This window comes from Triticum aestivum, chromosome 6A (genome assembly GCF_018294505.1).
Source record: "Triticum aestivum cultivar Chinese Spring chromosome 6A, IWGSC CS RefSeq v2.1, whole genome shotgun sequence".
NCBI classification, from domain to species: domain Eukaryota; kingdom Viridiplantae; phylum Streptophyta; class Magnoliopsida; order Poales; family Poaceae; genus Triticum; species Triticum aestivum.
Window position 1 is genome coordinate 508803939 of NC_057809.1, and position 17500 is coordinate 508821438.

General features: G+C 43.6%; 2 protein-coding genes across 2 annotated transcripts; both read right to left on the bottom strand.

Moving 5' to 3' along the window:
• Positions 1–3048: 3048 nt before the first annotated feature.
• Positions 3049–6086, bottom strand: LOC123130858 (nucleolin 2). Its single transcript, XM_044550654.1, has 8 exons — positions 5418–6086; positions 5082–5158; positions 4896–4998; positions 4524–4624; positions 4343–4421; positions 4167–4249; positions 3576–3730; positions 3049–3398 (listed from the first exon to the last, which is right to left on the bottom strand). The coding sequence occupies exons 1-8, from the start codon at positions 5637–5639 to the stop codon at positions 3373–3375; spliced, it is 846 nt and encodes a 281-aa protein (XP_044406589.1). The 5' UTR covers positions 5640–6086; the 3' UTR covers positions 3049–3372.
• A 4636-nt stretch (positions 6087–10722) lies between these two features.
• Positions 10723–16207, bottom strand: LOC123128178 (pyrophosphate--fructose 6-phosphate 1-phosphotransferase subunit alpha). Its single transcript, XM_044548112.1, has 18 exons — positions 15922–16207; positions 15159–15331; positions 14850–14962; positions 14314–14502; positions 14159–14226; positions 13964–14047; positions 13673–13726; positions 13170–13250; positions 12990–13083; positions 12808–12881; positions 12498–12608; positions 12368–12412; positions 12211–12267; positions 11992–12096; positions 11796–11912; positions 11575–11678; positions 11236–11401; positions 10723–11126 (listed from the first exon to the last, which is right to left on the bottom strand). The coding sequence occupies exons 1-18, from the start codon at positions 16009–16011 to the stop codon at positions 11001–11003; spliced, it is 1851 nt and encodes a 616-aa protein (XP_044404047.1). The 5' UTR covers positions 16012–16207; the 3' UTR covers positions 10723–11000.
• Positions 16208–17500: the final 1293 nt, after the last annotated feature.

Genomic DNA, 17500 nt, shown 5'->3' on the forward strand with positions numbered 1-17500 from the left:
TGTGCGTCTGCGCAGCTATGCAACGCTAGATAGGCATGTGGTGGCATCTTAGAGCGACCTCGACGGTGCTTTTTGAGTGCAGGGGCTTGAGTCCCAGTGGTAAAACTGTAAGTACAACCTTAATTAGGCGAACCTAGTAATGGTGTCGTTCACGCAGTTGTAGGATCATAAGTAGGTCTAGAGGAGGGTGATTAGGGTACTTGACAAATAAAACCTAGCATTTTCCCAATGTTAGTTCTTTGCAAGCTTTAGCAATTCACACAAGTCAAACAACACCCTACACATGCAAGTCTAGATAGTAGGCAACGGAAAGCAAAGACTTTGCATATGAACGTAAAAGGAGGGATCGGAGAAATCAAACGCAATGAAGACATGGTGATTTTTGGCATGGTTCCGATAGATGGTGCTATCATACGTCCATGTTGATGGATATTTCAACCCACGAAGGGTAACGGATGCGTGATTCCACGGAGGAATCGACCCACGAAGGGTTCACGAAGAAGCAACCTTGTCTATGACATCATGACTTCCGTCCACGAAGGACTAGTCTCACTCGGGGTAGATCTTCACGAAGTAGGCGATCTCCTTGCCCTTACAAACTCCTTGATGCAACTCCACGAGATTTGGAGGCTCTCAAGTGGCACCTACCAATCTAGGAGACACCACTCTCCAAAAGGTAATAGATGTCGTTGTTGATGATGAACTCCTTTCTCTTGTGCTTCAAAAGATAGTCTCATCAACACTCAATCACTCTCTCACAGATTTGGCATGGTAGTAGAAGAAGGATTGAAGTGGAAAGCAACTTGAGGGGGCTAGAAATCAAGGATCAAAGGTTGGAGTGGAATCCTGTTGATTTCAACACAAGTGTAGGTGGTTCTCTCTCAGAAAATGATATGGGAAGTGGTAGCTTCGTCCTCTGTATGAGAGTAGGTGGTGTGGGTGGGGTATATATAGCCTTCACCAAAAATCTAATTGTTACACACTTTATGCACAACTCGGTGAGACCAGGTGAAAACAGTCAATGAGACCGACCAGTGCAAAAAGTTTGAACTTTAGGCATTTCGGTGAGACCGGATGAATCCACTTGGTGGGACCGATTGATGATGACCTTAGCACTTTCCACGCTTCGGTGACACCGATCCATTTCACTCAGAAATTTTGAGATGAAACAAATAGGTTACAGAAGGTTAATGCACTTCGGTGGGACCAAATGTCATCTCGGTGAGACCGAGTTTCTAGGGTTTAGGCAGTGGCTCTATCAAGTGTATCTCAGTGGGACGGGAGTGACTTTAGGGTTTTGGACAAATAGGATTGTGAGAGTGTGGTTGAGGGTTTTTGGAGCAATATCTCTAAGCACTTGAGCAAATGACTCATGATCAAAACCTTGTCCTCTTTTAATAGTGATGGCTTTCCTATGGACTTAATGTGATCTTTGATCACTTAACCAAAAAATGTAGAGTCTTGGAGATTTTGCCAATGCTTTGTCCTTTGCATTTGAGGGGTCCACATTCATATCTCATAGCCATACCTAAACTGAACTTTCCTGAAATATTCTTTGAATAGGCATTAGTTCAATGATGTATATGTTGTTAAGAATTACCAAAACCACCGGGGATTAGTTGCACTTTCAACAGTGTTCCCTCGTTGAAGGCATTAAATGGAGTTTACTCAGACTCTCCATCGAAGTGAAAACCCGTGATCTAGTGCCATTCCCTTCCTGGAGGTGGTGTTGTTGGAGCATCTATCGACATTCTTCCTCTTCTTCTTCTTCTAGGACTTGAACACCTCGGGCCCACCTAAAACCCCACTCGCGTCTCCGACCCTTCCCTCTTGTTCTACATGCACTTCCTCCCTAGTCGGCCCGTTGTTGCACCATCCAAGCCTCTCCACCCAGTCACCGTGCCGCTTTGCCTACGTCGTCGTCCCACCTCTCGTCTATCCGTCATGCAGATACCATCCGCCTCAGGTGGTACCATCCACCGTGCAGGTACCATCCCAGTCGTGAAGAGTCGCAAGGTGGTTGAGGTGGTCGAGACGATGATGGGGACATGGTGTTGCGGCGGGGAGTGGCAGAGGCTCAGGAGGTGATGAAGAGGGCATGGGTGGAGGACGTCGCTGCGAGATTTCTTCAGAGTCATACGGTTGTACTGATGCAGGATACGGCAAAGCACCTTGCATTATCTTGATGTGCATCTCTAGAAGCCAGCATGTACGTAGGTTGGGGATGTTGGAACTTGGAAGAACAGACACTGGTGAGCTTTTTGCTCCGTCTTCTGTGATTCTGTCAGCAATGTTTTGCATGCTGAAGGAGTGGCCTTGATAAGTTCATGGAAGCAGTATGTCGTGGCTTACAGGCTTCCTAGTGATGCAGGCCAAAAGCTCAGACGTGCTATGCATACGTCACCATGCATACGTCACCATGCATACGATTCTTGTACGAGAATTTGTTTGCGTCCGTAGCTCCACGCGCACTGACATCTGACGGTCATGCAACACGGATCGCACGACTCATGCCCCTGCTGATTTTCAGAAATCAGTCGGATGACGCCTCGCAGCGGCCAAATAAATAACTTCAGCAATATCCGGTTCATATTTTTACTTCAAAAAACATATAATAATGATAGGTTAACATTTGGGTTCAAATTACAAATATGTGAAAAATTGACGTTGACTAAATTCTCCATGGCCCGAAAATTCAATTAAATCAACCCATAGCAATGCACGGGCATATTTACTAGTATTATATTATGTAAACATGTTCCATTTTCTATGTGTAGCACCGGTCCCAACACCCCTTCCACGAATCCACACAGTTGACGAGTGAACAGGATCGTGTGCAGAAGGTCCTTGATGAGTGAACTTAAACACTTAGTACAATATTTTCCCAACTTAACACTTAGTAGCAAAGATAAAGGCATACGTGATAAGAGAGACTAGAGGATGGTGTTGTAAACATGAATAATTAATCAACCATAACCAATTCATCCAAATTTATGGGTCCCAGTGTCCCATCTAGGATCAAATGGCTGCTAAAAGAAAACCGAGTCATTCAACCAAGAGAATCCATAGCAGTTTCAAAATCATCTCTCGAGGACAAATTTATATATCACTTGAATGGCTCTAAGAAGGCAACCGACCACAAACGGCATATCAGAGAATTAGATATCTTCAAGCACCACCAGACAAAAGCAATGTATGTGATAACAGCAGTCAAATTGCAAAGGTTGCAGAGTTACAACTAAGCCACCCGACAATACGGATATTTGTGACAATATGATGCATGTTGCACACTGGTTCAGGTACATTATGATGCATGTTGCACACTGGTTCAGGAAATTGTACGCAGCTTTCAATTATTCAATCACCAACCATTCATTGTTCAAAAACTTTCCTCTTCCCTGCAAGAGAAGAGTGAGATGAGTACTGTATTTATCCATTATAAAGATATATAGTGCTACTCAAACTCAATGCATAACAGTAGTATTTGTTTGCCATAGAGAGATACAGTGTGTCCTTCAATTCTACTACCAATTTGGGCCTAACAGAAACGTCAGATTAACTGATGCTACTTTTACCTGTACCAGGCCCATTAGGAGAGATATGGCCATCCCAGAATCTACTGCCCCCATCACATTCAGTGACCATCAACTTTTGCCCTCCAAGGTTTGAACCATTCAAATTGAGTGCTTCTGAAAAATAACACCAGCTCCCATACTTTATGTAAGCTTTCCTGAAATACCATTAATATGAAATATATAGCATCATGGTGTGGGGTACATAACAGAAATTCATTGGCTACAATCAAGCTAACAAAAGCCAACATAAAGCCAGATAAGAACCTATATAACAGTTATCTGAAATCAAACTAATCCAACATGAATGTAGGGGTTTGCATGTCGGCCCGTATGTATAGTCTTGTCCCACAGCAGGCTGTGGATAATTTTGTGGAATGATCCAAAATGCAGGCACTCCCACTGTAAACTAATAGAAGAACTTCTAGATCACTATGTTAGTGATCTAAAAGGTCATGTATTAGTAGTTTACAGAGGGAGTATTAAACGACAGTGTATTTAAAAATACTAGATTATTAACATGCCAGCATATGTGTAGTTCGCATCAATTGGGACTGGTTGCAACTTCGTAAGGAAATTCAGCTTTTAACTAACCCAATGCTCGAACCATCTAAATTTGTTGGAATTCTAATTCCTTCATTGTTGGGCCCGAAGTGTCCTGCAAGCATTGTTCTTATCTGGAGAGGATAATCAGTTAATTAAATTACAATATAACGGCAAACTGAAGTGACCAAGGACTTAGCAGTCAATTATGTACAAGATGATTTTACCTCGTCAACATGGAGAGATGAATCAAGGCCATGAATGCATACAGAAGTTCCAGACCTTGCCCAAGGCAATGACGAATATCTGAAACTTTCTGAAGTCAAAAGAGAAACAACAAACTAACCTACTACAGATCTAGAATAACAAGTAAGGCAAAGGGTGTGCAAAGAGAGGGAAAGAGGTCACCTGTCAAAGACATACTTCTTATTGTGAAAGAATGCAGTGTTGAGTGAGTAATTCCTCAGCCAATTGCTCATCGCCCGATTGTCCCTCAGCAAATTGCGAGCCTGCAGGATTGATTTACAGTGCCATAATCAGATACCTCACATAGTGAAATCGAAATAAGCAGTAGGTGTCAAAATTATCCTGGAGTGAAGGCAGATCAAATCATATATACAGACGTTTTATGGTGCTATTGCATAAACCTCACATGCCATAAACAACTCAAACAGATTGTATAAATATTTATTTGTAAATATTCTTGCTGTGCAACTCTAGCAACTACTAGGTGTTTGTTCCAGAACCCACAGGAACGTTGAGGTATGACAACCAATTTACCTTGCGTGCAGCTTGCCTGGTCACAAAATCCACAAGCATAATACGTCTCAAACTACTGTAGTAAACAGCAACGATCCCATTGACTCCCTCAAAGATGCTCCTCCTACACAACCATCCAAAGAAAGGAAGGGGTAAGAGGCAAAAGGGACAACATCTTGATCCAAAATCATTGCGAGACAAACTTACAGGTCCTCACAGTAGGCAGAGTGGGGCACGTTCCAGATCATAATTGTGGTCACTTCGGGTTCAACATTATTTCTTGACTGCGCCATTAACAGTCCCAAAAAATTAGTGAGCTGTTGTGGTTTAGGAAAGAATCAAAAAAAGAGGATGCACTCCCTCTGTAAACAAATAGTATAAGATCTTATATTTGTTTAAGAGGGAATAATGTTTAAGGCCAATGGGGAAAAATACTGATGTAATAAGCCAGTTTGATGCAAAAATCATGTGATCCAGTCGCAGTTTCAGTAGTTGTATGAATCTGTGTATCATCTGTAGAAACTGAGTTGGGATTAGGATCACCTTCTTTGGTTCACGTTCCTCGCGTGGGTGAAGATGAAGATGGTGTTCCTGGCGTGCATCGGTAGTAAGATCTAGACGGATCCAACTCGACGCGGCAGGTTCCAGCCCCCAGTCCGGTAAAGCCGGAGATGGTGGTAGAAAATACCCCCCGGAGAAATCACCGCTCCCGTTGCGTACCCGGGGGCCTGCCTTCGTAACCTGGTATGGTGGGATGCAGAGCATCGGTGGCCGCCGATAAGACTAATCCAAAGGAAGGATCGAAGTCGTGTCGCCCCCGCGGGCGACCCAGGGGGAAAACCCTAGCCGCCACCCCTCGAGTCTCCTCCTCCTCTCCCTCTCCTTGCCGCCGTCCATAGTGCCGCCGGACGAAGCCTGGCCGGCTGGGCGGCGGCGGGGCTTCTCCCCATCCTCTCCGTCTTGACTGGCGCGGGACAGCGGGATCCAGAGGAACGCCGGGCGAACGTGGGGTCCGGCGGCACGGCGGGCGGGTCTCCCATCGACGTCGTGCGCGGCGCGACAGTGGTGACCTGCATGTCGTGAGGTGGTGGCTGCGTTGGCCTGACCGGTGGTCACGGGTGCCGCCGGATCCAGATCGGATCCATCGGGATCTTTTCTTCGGACTCCGTCGGCCGCTGCGGGGTGGTGATGATCGTCGCTGGATACGTCGGATCGTTGGATTCGGCGTCTGGAGATATACAAGGGGTTCTTCTCGATCCTCCTTTCTGGTGGGTTGAGCCCCATGGCTCTTTCATCATCGCGGGTTTCGGATCGTGGCTTGCCGGATCCGGAGTACACGGAGGTTTGGTGACATAGGATGGGGACCGGAGGAAACTTTGGTCGGCGTGTTCGGCCCGGCATCGGCGACGTCACTTGACGCCGTTACCCTTCCTGGAGGCGAAGTCGAGGTCCCCCTATCCACCCCCAAACCCCTCCCGGACGAAAGTCCAAAATTCAGTCTGGATTGGGCGGCGGCGGCGGCGTCCTGCGCGTCGCATCCTCCATGGAGGCGCCGTCTTGGGAGGAACTGCTGTTCGGGGGAGAGATGTTGTGGATGGTGGGCTCCGAGTAGCTCCAGCAGTGGCGATGGTGTGGAGGTTGCCAGGTGGTGCGGCGTTGTATCTACCGCGTCATTGACGACGAGTGGTGGCGGCATGGTGCAGCTGCATATCAACGACGGATGCGGCTGGATGGACGAGCGTAGGGTGGTCGAGCTGTCTGGCGCCATGGTGGCGTCGACGGCAGGCATGGCAAGGTCTGTGCGTCAGTACCTGCTCTGGAGATGGCTCAGTGGAAGAAGACGGCGGCAGCCTCGGTGAGTGCGCCGGACCGGCGCGTGACCCAGTCCCGGTATATGGCTAGGATGGGGCATCCGGCATTAGATGTTAGGATTTGGTGCGATGTCTGTTTGGTATTAGGCTCGGACATTCGGCACCACTGCATTAAGGGGTAGGAGTAGCGACAGATGTTGTCTAGATGGTGGCTTCAGATTTACTGATGTACTACTTTATAAGATCTTTTGTGCTTAATAATTAATAAAATGGTCATATCCATCATCCAGATGCAGAGGCTGGGGGTACACCCTCCTTTTCTAAAAAAAGGAAGGATCGAAGAGGAGAGAAGGGGGCGGAATCTTAGGGTTCTTTCTGAACTTGTAACTACACGATTTGGGAGAGGAGAGGTTTCCACCTCCTTTATAGCGGGCGCATACACGCCGCTCAACCCTGGGCCGGCCCATTGGCTCCATTGTAGTTTTAGTTTGTAGCCCTACAAATTGCCGCGAGCACTAGGTCGCGCCTTAAGCGCGAGACGGATGGTTTTCTGGCTGAAGCGTTTGGGATAGTCTGGCCGGCCCATTGGCACATACATACAAAGAATAGAAAAATTAAGAAGAAAGATGGATTTCTCGGGCCGGCCCATTAGCACATACACACAAAGAATAGAAAATTTACAAAGAAAGAATGATTTTCTCGGTGAAGCGTATGGGATAATCGGCCCGGCCCATTAGCACATACATACAAGGAATAGAAAAATTACGAAGATAGAGGGATGGTTTTTTCGCTGAAGCGTGTGGGATAATCAGACCGGCCCATTAGCACATACATACAAAGAATAAAAATATTATGAAGAAAAATGGGAGTGTGCGGGGGCTTGCGTCAATCGCGATACGAGCTACTAGCCAATACTCCAATGTTGCCTTTGTGGATGCAAAGGAGGCGCATACTACTTGAGGTAAAAGTTTGGAGTTTTTCTTGTTTCTACTTTTTTTTCCTATCTCCGTTCGGGGTTACAGGGGAAGCGCGGACTACTTGATACATAGTCACCTTTTTTATTTTATTTTTGTTTTCTTTTTTCTTCTCCATCTTTTCATTATTTTTTCATTTCTTTTCTTATGCACTTTGTTTCTTCATTTTTTTGGTATGTTCTTTTGTTTATTTTGTTCTTTTTTGGTTTTCTTTGTTCTTTTGGTAATTATTCTAAATTTTTGGTATATGTCAACAAATTTTTCGGAAAATTCCTGACACTTTAATTTCGTCTCTGAAGTGATTGAAGAAATGCTCCACAAATAAGGCATCCACTGATATATGTTCAACATCATGTTCTTCTACTTAAGCCAATGTTACTATTAGGCTTGCTCACTTGCTTTATTCATCATCGATGAGCTTTATTACCTAGCATGTAACCATCCCAGTTTATTTACTAATCCTCCATCGTTTTTAAGTATGTGTACATCCTTCCATTCAAGTATGGAAACAGGCAATGCCAGCCATCAATAATTGTCGCACCTGCCACCTATAAAGAAATTCTGTAGGGCCTATGCAGTTGTTTTAGCTTTCTCTTGACATACTTCATATATGTTCATGATAAGTTGGGATGGAGGATTATCAGTGTAATATGCACCTGCCTTTGTTAAAGCAATTGGATATAGACCTGTCTGTGAGATCTTTAGGGATCATTTATGAACCTGTATGTTTAAGCCTATGAACAGAGAGACAAAACCAAATATGTGCTGCAAAATGTTCCAGGTTGCAGCCAAACCTATATGCAAGAATTGTTACCTATGCTTGCCCAAAACCTAGTGCGATAGTGTGCTAGCTATCTGTACTGTGCAGATTCAGGGAAGAGCTTTGTGCTAAAAATTAGGAGAAAGAGAAACATAAGAGACAGTTCGGCAAGTTAGCTTATGGAGACAAAAAATAACTCTACTTAGCATTGTAATATGAGTTATAAACGAGAAAAGACCCGTCTTGGGAATTACGACATATGAGGAAGGAAAGAGGGTCTAAAGGAAGGAAAGACAGTCTAATTAACTTCAGAAGTAAGAAAAGAAAGAGAAGCTAATTTGTCCATCTTTATACGTGACAGATTAATAAGGAAAGAAAAAGAGAGGACTGTTAAATGGATTATGAGACATGCATGAACACAACTTGAGAGAGAAAATAAGGAATGAAAGGGGTCTTCTATATACATGGTGGTGGCCACAATTCCAACAAAATAATTATAGACTTCTATATATATGGTGGTGGCCATTATTCCAACAGAATAACTCACGTTGCATGATGTTGGGGTTGCACCGGCCTGGGTGCTAGGGGGATTAAATCCCGGCAGTTTTCATAAATTTTTTATTGATTTTCAGTCATTTTCCTGATGCATCAGTAAGAATTGGACGTTAGAAAATGTGTACAAAATATTACTGCTAGCCAACATGCGGTTGTGGCACTCCTGCGTTGGAGATGGCCTTAGGGCGACTGAGTACGCCAAGGAAGAAAATAATTCAAACTCAATTCACGCTGCCGCTGTGAAAGTCCCACAAAAAAACATGTCAGGTTTAGTGATGACTGCAAGGGTTGGCGCGCTTTGTTGCTTGAATTTGTTGAGATTCTTAAATTTATTTACTCACTCTATTTCAAAATATATGGTCTTTTACTTTTTGAAAAGTCAAACCTCTTTAAATTTAATTAAATTTGTAGAGAAATATATCAAAATTCATAATATCAGATCGGTGTTATTAGATTCATCATGAAATGAATTTTTATATATTTTTTGTTTAATATTGTGGATGTCGGTAGTTTTGGCTCTGAACTTGCTCAGCATTAAAGAAATTTGACTTTCAAAAAGCCAATAACCCTTATATTTTGAAATTGATGGAATATATAGTTTGGCCGATTGCCGCTGAAATTTAGGAGATAATGGAGTGTGTTTTATGTTTATTTATAATGCGGTTATTTGGTGGGCCTTTTGCTATGTGATTTTGTGTTATTCGCTAATCAACCCATATTTATGTGGGATATTTTTTCCTCCATGGTTGCACGTACTATATTTGTGCTATAGTATCATATGGTGGCGCTTTTTTTTGGATGATGGGAGTCTCCGAGAGGTTGATATGTTTTTCATAGGTCAGTTGTTGTTGATTGATTTGAAAAGCCATTGGCCCGATCAAAATCATCAACCGAATACAAAATTAAATACCTCAATCAAATGAAAGAGCTTCAAAATTAGAGAACATAGATAATAAAAATATTAAATGGGGGAGCTCCTTGAGAAATTGTTGACTCGCTCAAAATCTGGTAATCCAATTGTAAATTGAATCCTCGATTATTGTGAAGATTTAAAAATTAGAAAGCAAAATGTTGTATAAAAAATTAGATGACAGAGTTCTGAGAAGTGGTTGACCCGGTCAAAATTAGATGACCAAATTCCAATTGAAGACCTCTAATCCTGAGGAGCTTAGTGATATAGTATATATCTTTCTTAATGAAGTTGGATTTGGTGTTGTTTGTGTCCTTCACGGACCGCTACGACCATAGAAGATGAAAAGAAAACAAACACCATCCAAAGTTCAATTAGGATCAGACACTAACATATACACAGGTTAGAACACACGGAAGCATCCATAGTCCAATTAGGATTAGACAATTTTAGACTAACATGGGATTTACTTCAAGTGAAAATAAATAAGAAAACACTTTAAAACAGCCGGCTGATTTATGCTGGGACCACACACCACTCTTTCCTCGGTAATCACTCGTTTCCCATTTTATATCTACCTTACCCCTTCAGCGCCGGTTCCATTCATAAACTAAATTGCAGCAAGTGATCGGACACAGTAGTTTCATTAAAAAGCTAGGTGGCTGCCAATGGAGTGAAATTTCTGAAGGGTCTCCTAAGAAAAACTAAGAAACAGGAATTGCATCCACGTCCCGATGACGCAACGCCGCCACCTTTCTTCAAGATGGAAATCACAACAATGATCACGGCCACCATTTGTTTTTCCCATCAGAATTGAACTGCTCCTGTGGTTCTCCTATGAATCAAAGAGAGAGCTAGAGATGGACCCTCTCAAAATTTAGATTATTAATAGATCACAGCCGACAGTTTGATCAAAATTATTCAAGCTGAATCTCGCCAATAGTACACCCGCATACGCTATCAGAGCCAAAAATGATCATAAAACTTCCCGAAAATCTAGGAAAAGAATAAACCATGTGATGACAAGATCACTGTCTCGAAACCCAACCGTCAGATGGAGCAAAAGAGAATCAGGAAATGCGTAGTAGATTCGTAACCAACTCAAGTGCTTGGCCTTCAGAGTGGGGGCTGGCCAGTGGAAGAGGAAGTCATGATAGCCAGTGTCTCCGTCACCGAAGACATGGCACTCAGTGCCGCCTTGAGAACATCCTGCGAGCACCCAGGCTTCACTATGCTCTTCACCTGCACGACGTACAAGAGTTAGACATCACGAAGCAGAATCTTGTTATCAATGAGAGGTGCTGTGCTTTGATGGCCTCGAGCTAAGATCTTATTGATTCATGAAAACTACCTTCTCCAAGTATTCCTGCAATTTCTTGATCCTGCCCATGTAGTCTTGATCCTCGACGCACAGTGAAATAGGCTTGGCATCAGCACCTGGCCCTTCGAATTGGAGTGGCCCAGGGTTTCTGTAGATGTCTTCCAGCAAGCAGCTGGATGAATTCTGCCTCAACATCCTGGAAAACAAGTCAAGTGCATACCAAACGTTTGCAGATGAGGTTTACATATCTTTACTATACTAGCATAAAACTAACAGATGAAGAAGCAGCTCCTTGGCTAACATAGTTACGAGTTGAAAAACATGACAGCCTTTCTTTTCAAAAATAAAATCAACAAATTCCGTACTTACTCGTATGCTTTTCCTCTCAAGTCAACGCTAGCCATATGCACAGCTGGCTTCCCGATTTGTGTGGTTGCAGGGCCACGTGACCATCGCTTCACGGTCATCATGGACTGATCACAAGAAAACAGATGTGAGTTCCGCATTCCCTTTACCCGCTACTACTACACTTGTAAAAATGGACTGGTTACATGAACTAAAAGGTTTTGTGGTGATAGTGACAAACTTACCGAAATAGGAGCAGCACCACATCGCCACTTGTTCAGGGGACTCTTAAGATTTGTCACAGTAGCCATGTAACCGTTCAAACCAGCTGCCAAGATGTGGTAGCACACATGTCCCAGAACCTGAAATCAACAGCTCAAAGATAAATAGACAGCAAAGCAATTTGCTAAGTCAAAATTAGTAAGGTGAGCTGGAACTTGCATAGGCATAATCACAGTCAAACTTCGAAGGCATTGCACCCCTAGCTTGGTAGCCAAAGAAGTGACAGATTGCATTGAACTTCTTTCCTTTGTAAGTGCCTTCCTTCTGCAAGATTACAAGAGAAACACATTATGAGCTCACAGAACCATTGCTTGTGCCATCAAAACTGGGCATCCAATTAAACTGGCAGTTGCGAGCAAATCCACAGAAAATGCATACCAAACGTTTGTTCATTTCGGTCTCAACCAATTGAGCTAGAAGCTTTTCGGTTTCAATCTGCACAGATGAACATGTTTGAATCAGCAATAATAAAGGATAAAAAAAACATATCAACTTTACATCAATGATCGAAAGATGATTTCATGTGTTGCAGTACCTGAGAAAGTTGAGCTGAGTCATCAGATTCAGGACGGAGAAGCAGCTGCATTATAAAAACAACTATGTTGAAGCAACAGAAACCTGATGTCAATTGTGGGATTCTGTGAATTAACTGAGACAACGCATACCTGCTGCCTAATAAATTGGGGCAAAAACTCAAATAGCGCAGATGCCCAAGGTGAAAGTTGAGAAGAGATATTCTCAACGGAAACACCTTTACCATGGAGGCCATTAATTTCCTACAGTCAACAGCTATCATCAGTGAAGTTGTAAATCAATACTTTTTTTACATAACAAGCAGGTGATCTGTGTTTGAATTATGTAGGGGGGAAACTGTTATTTATCTCAGAGCTGGGATATCTCGTAAATCCTTAATCATACAACAAATATATATATATATATATATATATAGATATATATATAGATATATATATTTACCTGTAGAAGAGCATATAATTCAGGAATACTCTCCACAAGGCCCTCAGGAATAAGTATAACTCCATGATTCTTGTCTGTGAAAATTATAATTCAAAGCATTGATAAATTAAAACATTCAAATGGCAAGATAAGGTTACATGATCTCACAACTCATAGACAAAACAAAACAAAAGAAGACTTACCTTTTTCAGCTCTCGCCTGAACTGCATCACATATCTGCTTTGTGATATCAAAAATTGTGAGTTTTGATGCTGCAACCTCCTCGCCAAGGATAACCTGAGCATATGATACGGGTTAAAAAACATGTAAGGAATTTTTGGATATACAACAAGCAGGGACAAGTGAAATGAAAATATTCAAACCATATTTGGATGCGATTGAAGAGCACACTCCAATGCCACATGAGAAGCCTTCCTTCCCATCATACGGATGAAATAGTAATACTGCCAGAAAGAATAAAGCAACAAAGTAGAATAGTTTAATTCTGTAATTTGAATTTGTACAGAAACGAGCAGAAAGCCTTCTAGGGAATCTAAGTATTTACCTAATATGAATACTGAGAAAATAGGGAGCATGCTTCATATAGGAAATCAAAAAATCAGGAAACAGAGGAAGAATCCAAAGACATTTACTACCACACTATGGAGCAAATAGCCTAGGCCAAACTTGTGTACACCCTATATGTGGACCTCATAGTAGGGTCAAGTAAACTGTGAATATAATAGCATATCCTATTCTATCAGACATTTCTTGTCTCCAGGTGTTAACCAAATAAATCAATGAAGCAGCTATAGGTTGAAAAAAAGCCATGACAAGAAAGTATGCCAAAATAGAATGACATCTACTATGTGTTGCGTTATATTACCTTCTCAGCAGATAGAGCATCAGTGCACATATTGCTTATAAGTTGCGAGTTCACCTGTTAGAACAGTATATGCAAGTTCAGGAACCACTAGAAACCATGAAATAAATTAATAAAAACTACAAAGATAGCATAGCAATACAAAGAAATTTGCAAGCTGGGAAAACAATTACATAGCTAAAAAGATGAACTCACAAATGCAACCACAAGATATGATTATGCACTATGTATGGAGATAGTGGAACCATCATAAAGTTAAGTATCAACACAGTAATTGAATTCAGTACTCCCTACCTTGCATATGGTATCGAAACCAACAGTTGTCTCAACAAACTGGTTCTTAAGGTCCCCATTCAAAGTTACAGGAACACCTACAACCTATTCAATACAGAATGTGTCAGAATCATTTACAGAAGGTACATACTTGCACTGGACACAAGAGATCCAGAATTAAGGTGAAGAATCAGTTAACAAGGATTTTCAGGTTACCTTTGTTGCGCACTTTGCCTCAGCAAAAGTCTCAGCAAGTTGAGCAGCATCTGTATTTGATGTGACACCTTCAAAGAAAGAACACTGATTTAGGATTAAAACAAATGTATAGTGTACTTAAAATCTTGCTAGGTTCATGTTGTCACATAGCATACCTCCGATTATTACAAGAGCATCCAACTTCAAAGCCTGGCAAGTAGCCATTGCACCATTGACTTGCTCTGTTGTTCTGATTTGATCCTTAGTCCGACCAAGCATATCATAACCACCTTGGTTTTTGTAGGAAGAAAGAACTTCATTTGTGATCTCCAAGGTTTTTTGTGCAAGAAGACCGTCGGTTCCTCCTGTATCGACCAAAAAACACATAATGGATATGTAAGAGGTCTACATATTTCAATGAACTAAATATAAGTTGAAATGTTAACTATGTGTAGCCGTGTAGGGAAACAGGTATGCAAGGATACAGCCACAGCCAAGTGGAATTAAGGCCCTGGCCAGAGTTTTAAGTATCAGTGTTTCTTATATTTTGGATAGCAGACATAAAACAAATTATGTGAGGGAGACCTTGTAGTATATCGTTCGGAGAAACTTTCAAGTACCAATGTAATAATTCAAAATAAAACCTTGGTGACTATAACACAACCAATATATTCCTGTAACCTGGAAAATATAAAATTAGGAATTTACTCACCAAGGAAACCAATAAGTTTGCTGTTCACGTTGTGAGCTTTGATGGCCTCATGGAGTCCCCATATGACATTGTGGCCTCCCGGGGACTGCCTTCCACAGAACACAATACCAACCCTTCATCCAAAAACAAAACAATCAGATGGTTGTGTGTGTGCGCGCGCGCGCGAGAGCACACAGTGAGAGCAAGAGAGCTCGAAGTAAATTTCTGCTTCTGTTTTCTCATAAGAATTTCTAATATCAGATCATCATGGTAAAACAATGCTCTTGCTACTTATCAGCATGTTGAAACATACAACGGATATTGTAATACCTGACGGCAGGGTGCTCTGATATGACTTTAGCATCGGGAACATTAGCCGCCTTCCTGAGGAAATGAGCCAGTGGCTGCCCGTATGTGTGGGGGTACGCGTGGCTGATCACATGAGCGCCGGCGGGATCAGCAGCGATCGCCACATCACCATACTCCACCCTCACAGTAGTGCCCTGGTTTACATGGGGAAAAACTCAGAGCATGAGCAGAGCCATCCACAGCACACACACAACCTATCAAGGCACCAGTCAAACACTATCCCAAACAGGAGAAAAGTTAAATTTCAAAGCATTTGCCTAGTCAACCTTAAGTCAACAAAACCATGGATCCTAGAGAAGAATCCGTCACTTTAATCCCAGCTCCAAGCTTCCACTACCACCCATAAAAGCACAAACACTGCAACTAAACTGAACTTTCTGAGATTCTCGTGCACTGCGGTCCCGCCGCGAGTCGGGCAACCCGAGCCATCTACGCTAGCGGTGGTCACAATTATCACGCCGCAGGCAGCGTCGACCACGAATCAGATCCGGTCTCGCCACCCGAAAGCGACAGTCGCGTCAGATCAGTGGCAGATGAGACGCCTAAGCTTAACGCCCCCCGAAACACATCGGAAGCAAACGAACAGCAAGCCCTGGCGCCGACGGGGCCGATCCGGCCGGGGAGCAATGCGGGATCTGGCGCCTCGCGGCCGTGGACGCGGCAGATCTGACACGCGGGGGCGGCGGGGCGGTGGTAATGGGGAGGCGGCGCGTGCAGTGTGTACCTGGAGGCAGGGGGGCAGCTCGGGCTGGTAGAGAGTCCGGTTCTGCTGCACCTCCGAGAGCTCGCGCGGCACGCCGTAGTCGGAATCCATGGCCTAGCACTCGTCGCCGGCGAGGGGCGGCTGCGTTGCTCGTATCGTCGATGCGTGTTTTTTTGTTGTTGGTGGCTGGCTCAGTGGAGATCCGGGGACGATGCCGGAGGAGTAAATTTTATACCGGGGAGCGGGACCCCTTGCGCAAGCCAATGCGATCCCGCATCCCCCGTCCCGATGTCTCGCGTTTTCGAAATGCCTCCTGGGATCGCAGGAATATTCGCATCCGTGCCCCTGGACCCTGGATCGGCAGGGCTCGGTGGGTTTTTCGGGCCTGTCCTTTGCGTGTCTCGGTGGTTCGGGCTGTATGTTTGGTTTCTGTGACAAGCGTCCTTAATATCGAAAAGTTAGGTAAGCCAAAAAAGTTTTTTTTTCTTGCCGGTAGCTAGGCAAAAAGTTGGTTTGGTTTTTTTCCTTCTTATTACCCATGGATTGGTCAATGTTGGCTAGAAAAAAATTGGTCTTACTCCTACTCCAAACAAAAGTCAATGTTTTGGACATGAGATTTGTTTGGTAAAGTTCAATCTGGTCACAATACAAAACTCGATTTTTATCGCATCGTTCAGCCACGCAACCCGGCCGCATCCTCAACCTAGCCGCCACCGGCCCTCTGGGTTCTGCGCCTCCCGTCGGCGGCGCCGTCGGTCTGCCTCGTCCTTTGTGGCCTTTAGGGTCATGGAGGCGCGGTGGATCCCGGCCTTTGCCAACGGGAGGGTTTTTGTTTTCTTATGCTTTTTTGATGTTTTGTTAGGTTTTGTGTCCTGCTCTGAGAGACAAGGTGGCGGTGGCTCTCTGTAGATGGAATAAGGTTCTCCCTGCCTAGCTCCCGTTTTCGGAGGTGCTTCTAGCATCGTTGGAGGGCATGTCGAGGTTTGTCTCTGGCGGATCTCGCGAGATTTGGTCGGCATTTGTCTTCGGTGGATCCATGTTGATCCGGTCTTCATTCGTCAGTGGTCGTGTGTCTACGGGTTAGATCCTTTCGTTATACGCTTCTCTTCATTGAGGGTGTTTGTTGTTCTTGTGCGCTAGTCCTGTAGGGCCTTAGCATGACGACTTCCCGACTGTCTACTACAACAAGGTTTGCACGGCTCCGGTGATGGAGGGGTGATGACAGCGGCGCGCCTTTGGCTCGCTCCAGTGCTTGTAGACATCGCTAGGTGGTCTACGGACCTGGATATAATACTTCTAGTGTTATTTGTTCTACCTTAACAGTTGATGAAGAAATCAAAAGTTTTTCCCGCAAAAAAAAACAATCCAAACACTCATACCATGTTGGTTCAATGTCCTTGTGAATCACTTGGACTGATTTACCACACATTGTTCGGTTGGGGCATGAGTCTTGTGGTCTCAATTTTTCGAATGATGTGATTTTGGTGAAGATTAGTTGAAAAGATGATTTTCAGCAATGCGCATAGTTATGTCGAAATCGTGTTATTGGTAATGTTAGGGGGCATAAGGTGTTGGGGAACGCAGTAATTTCAAAAAAAAA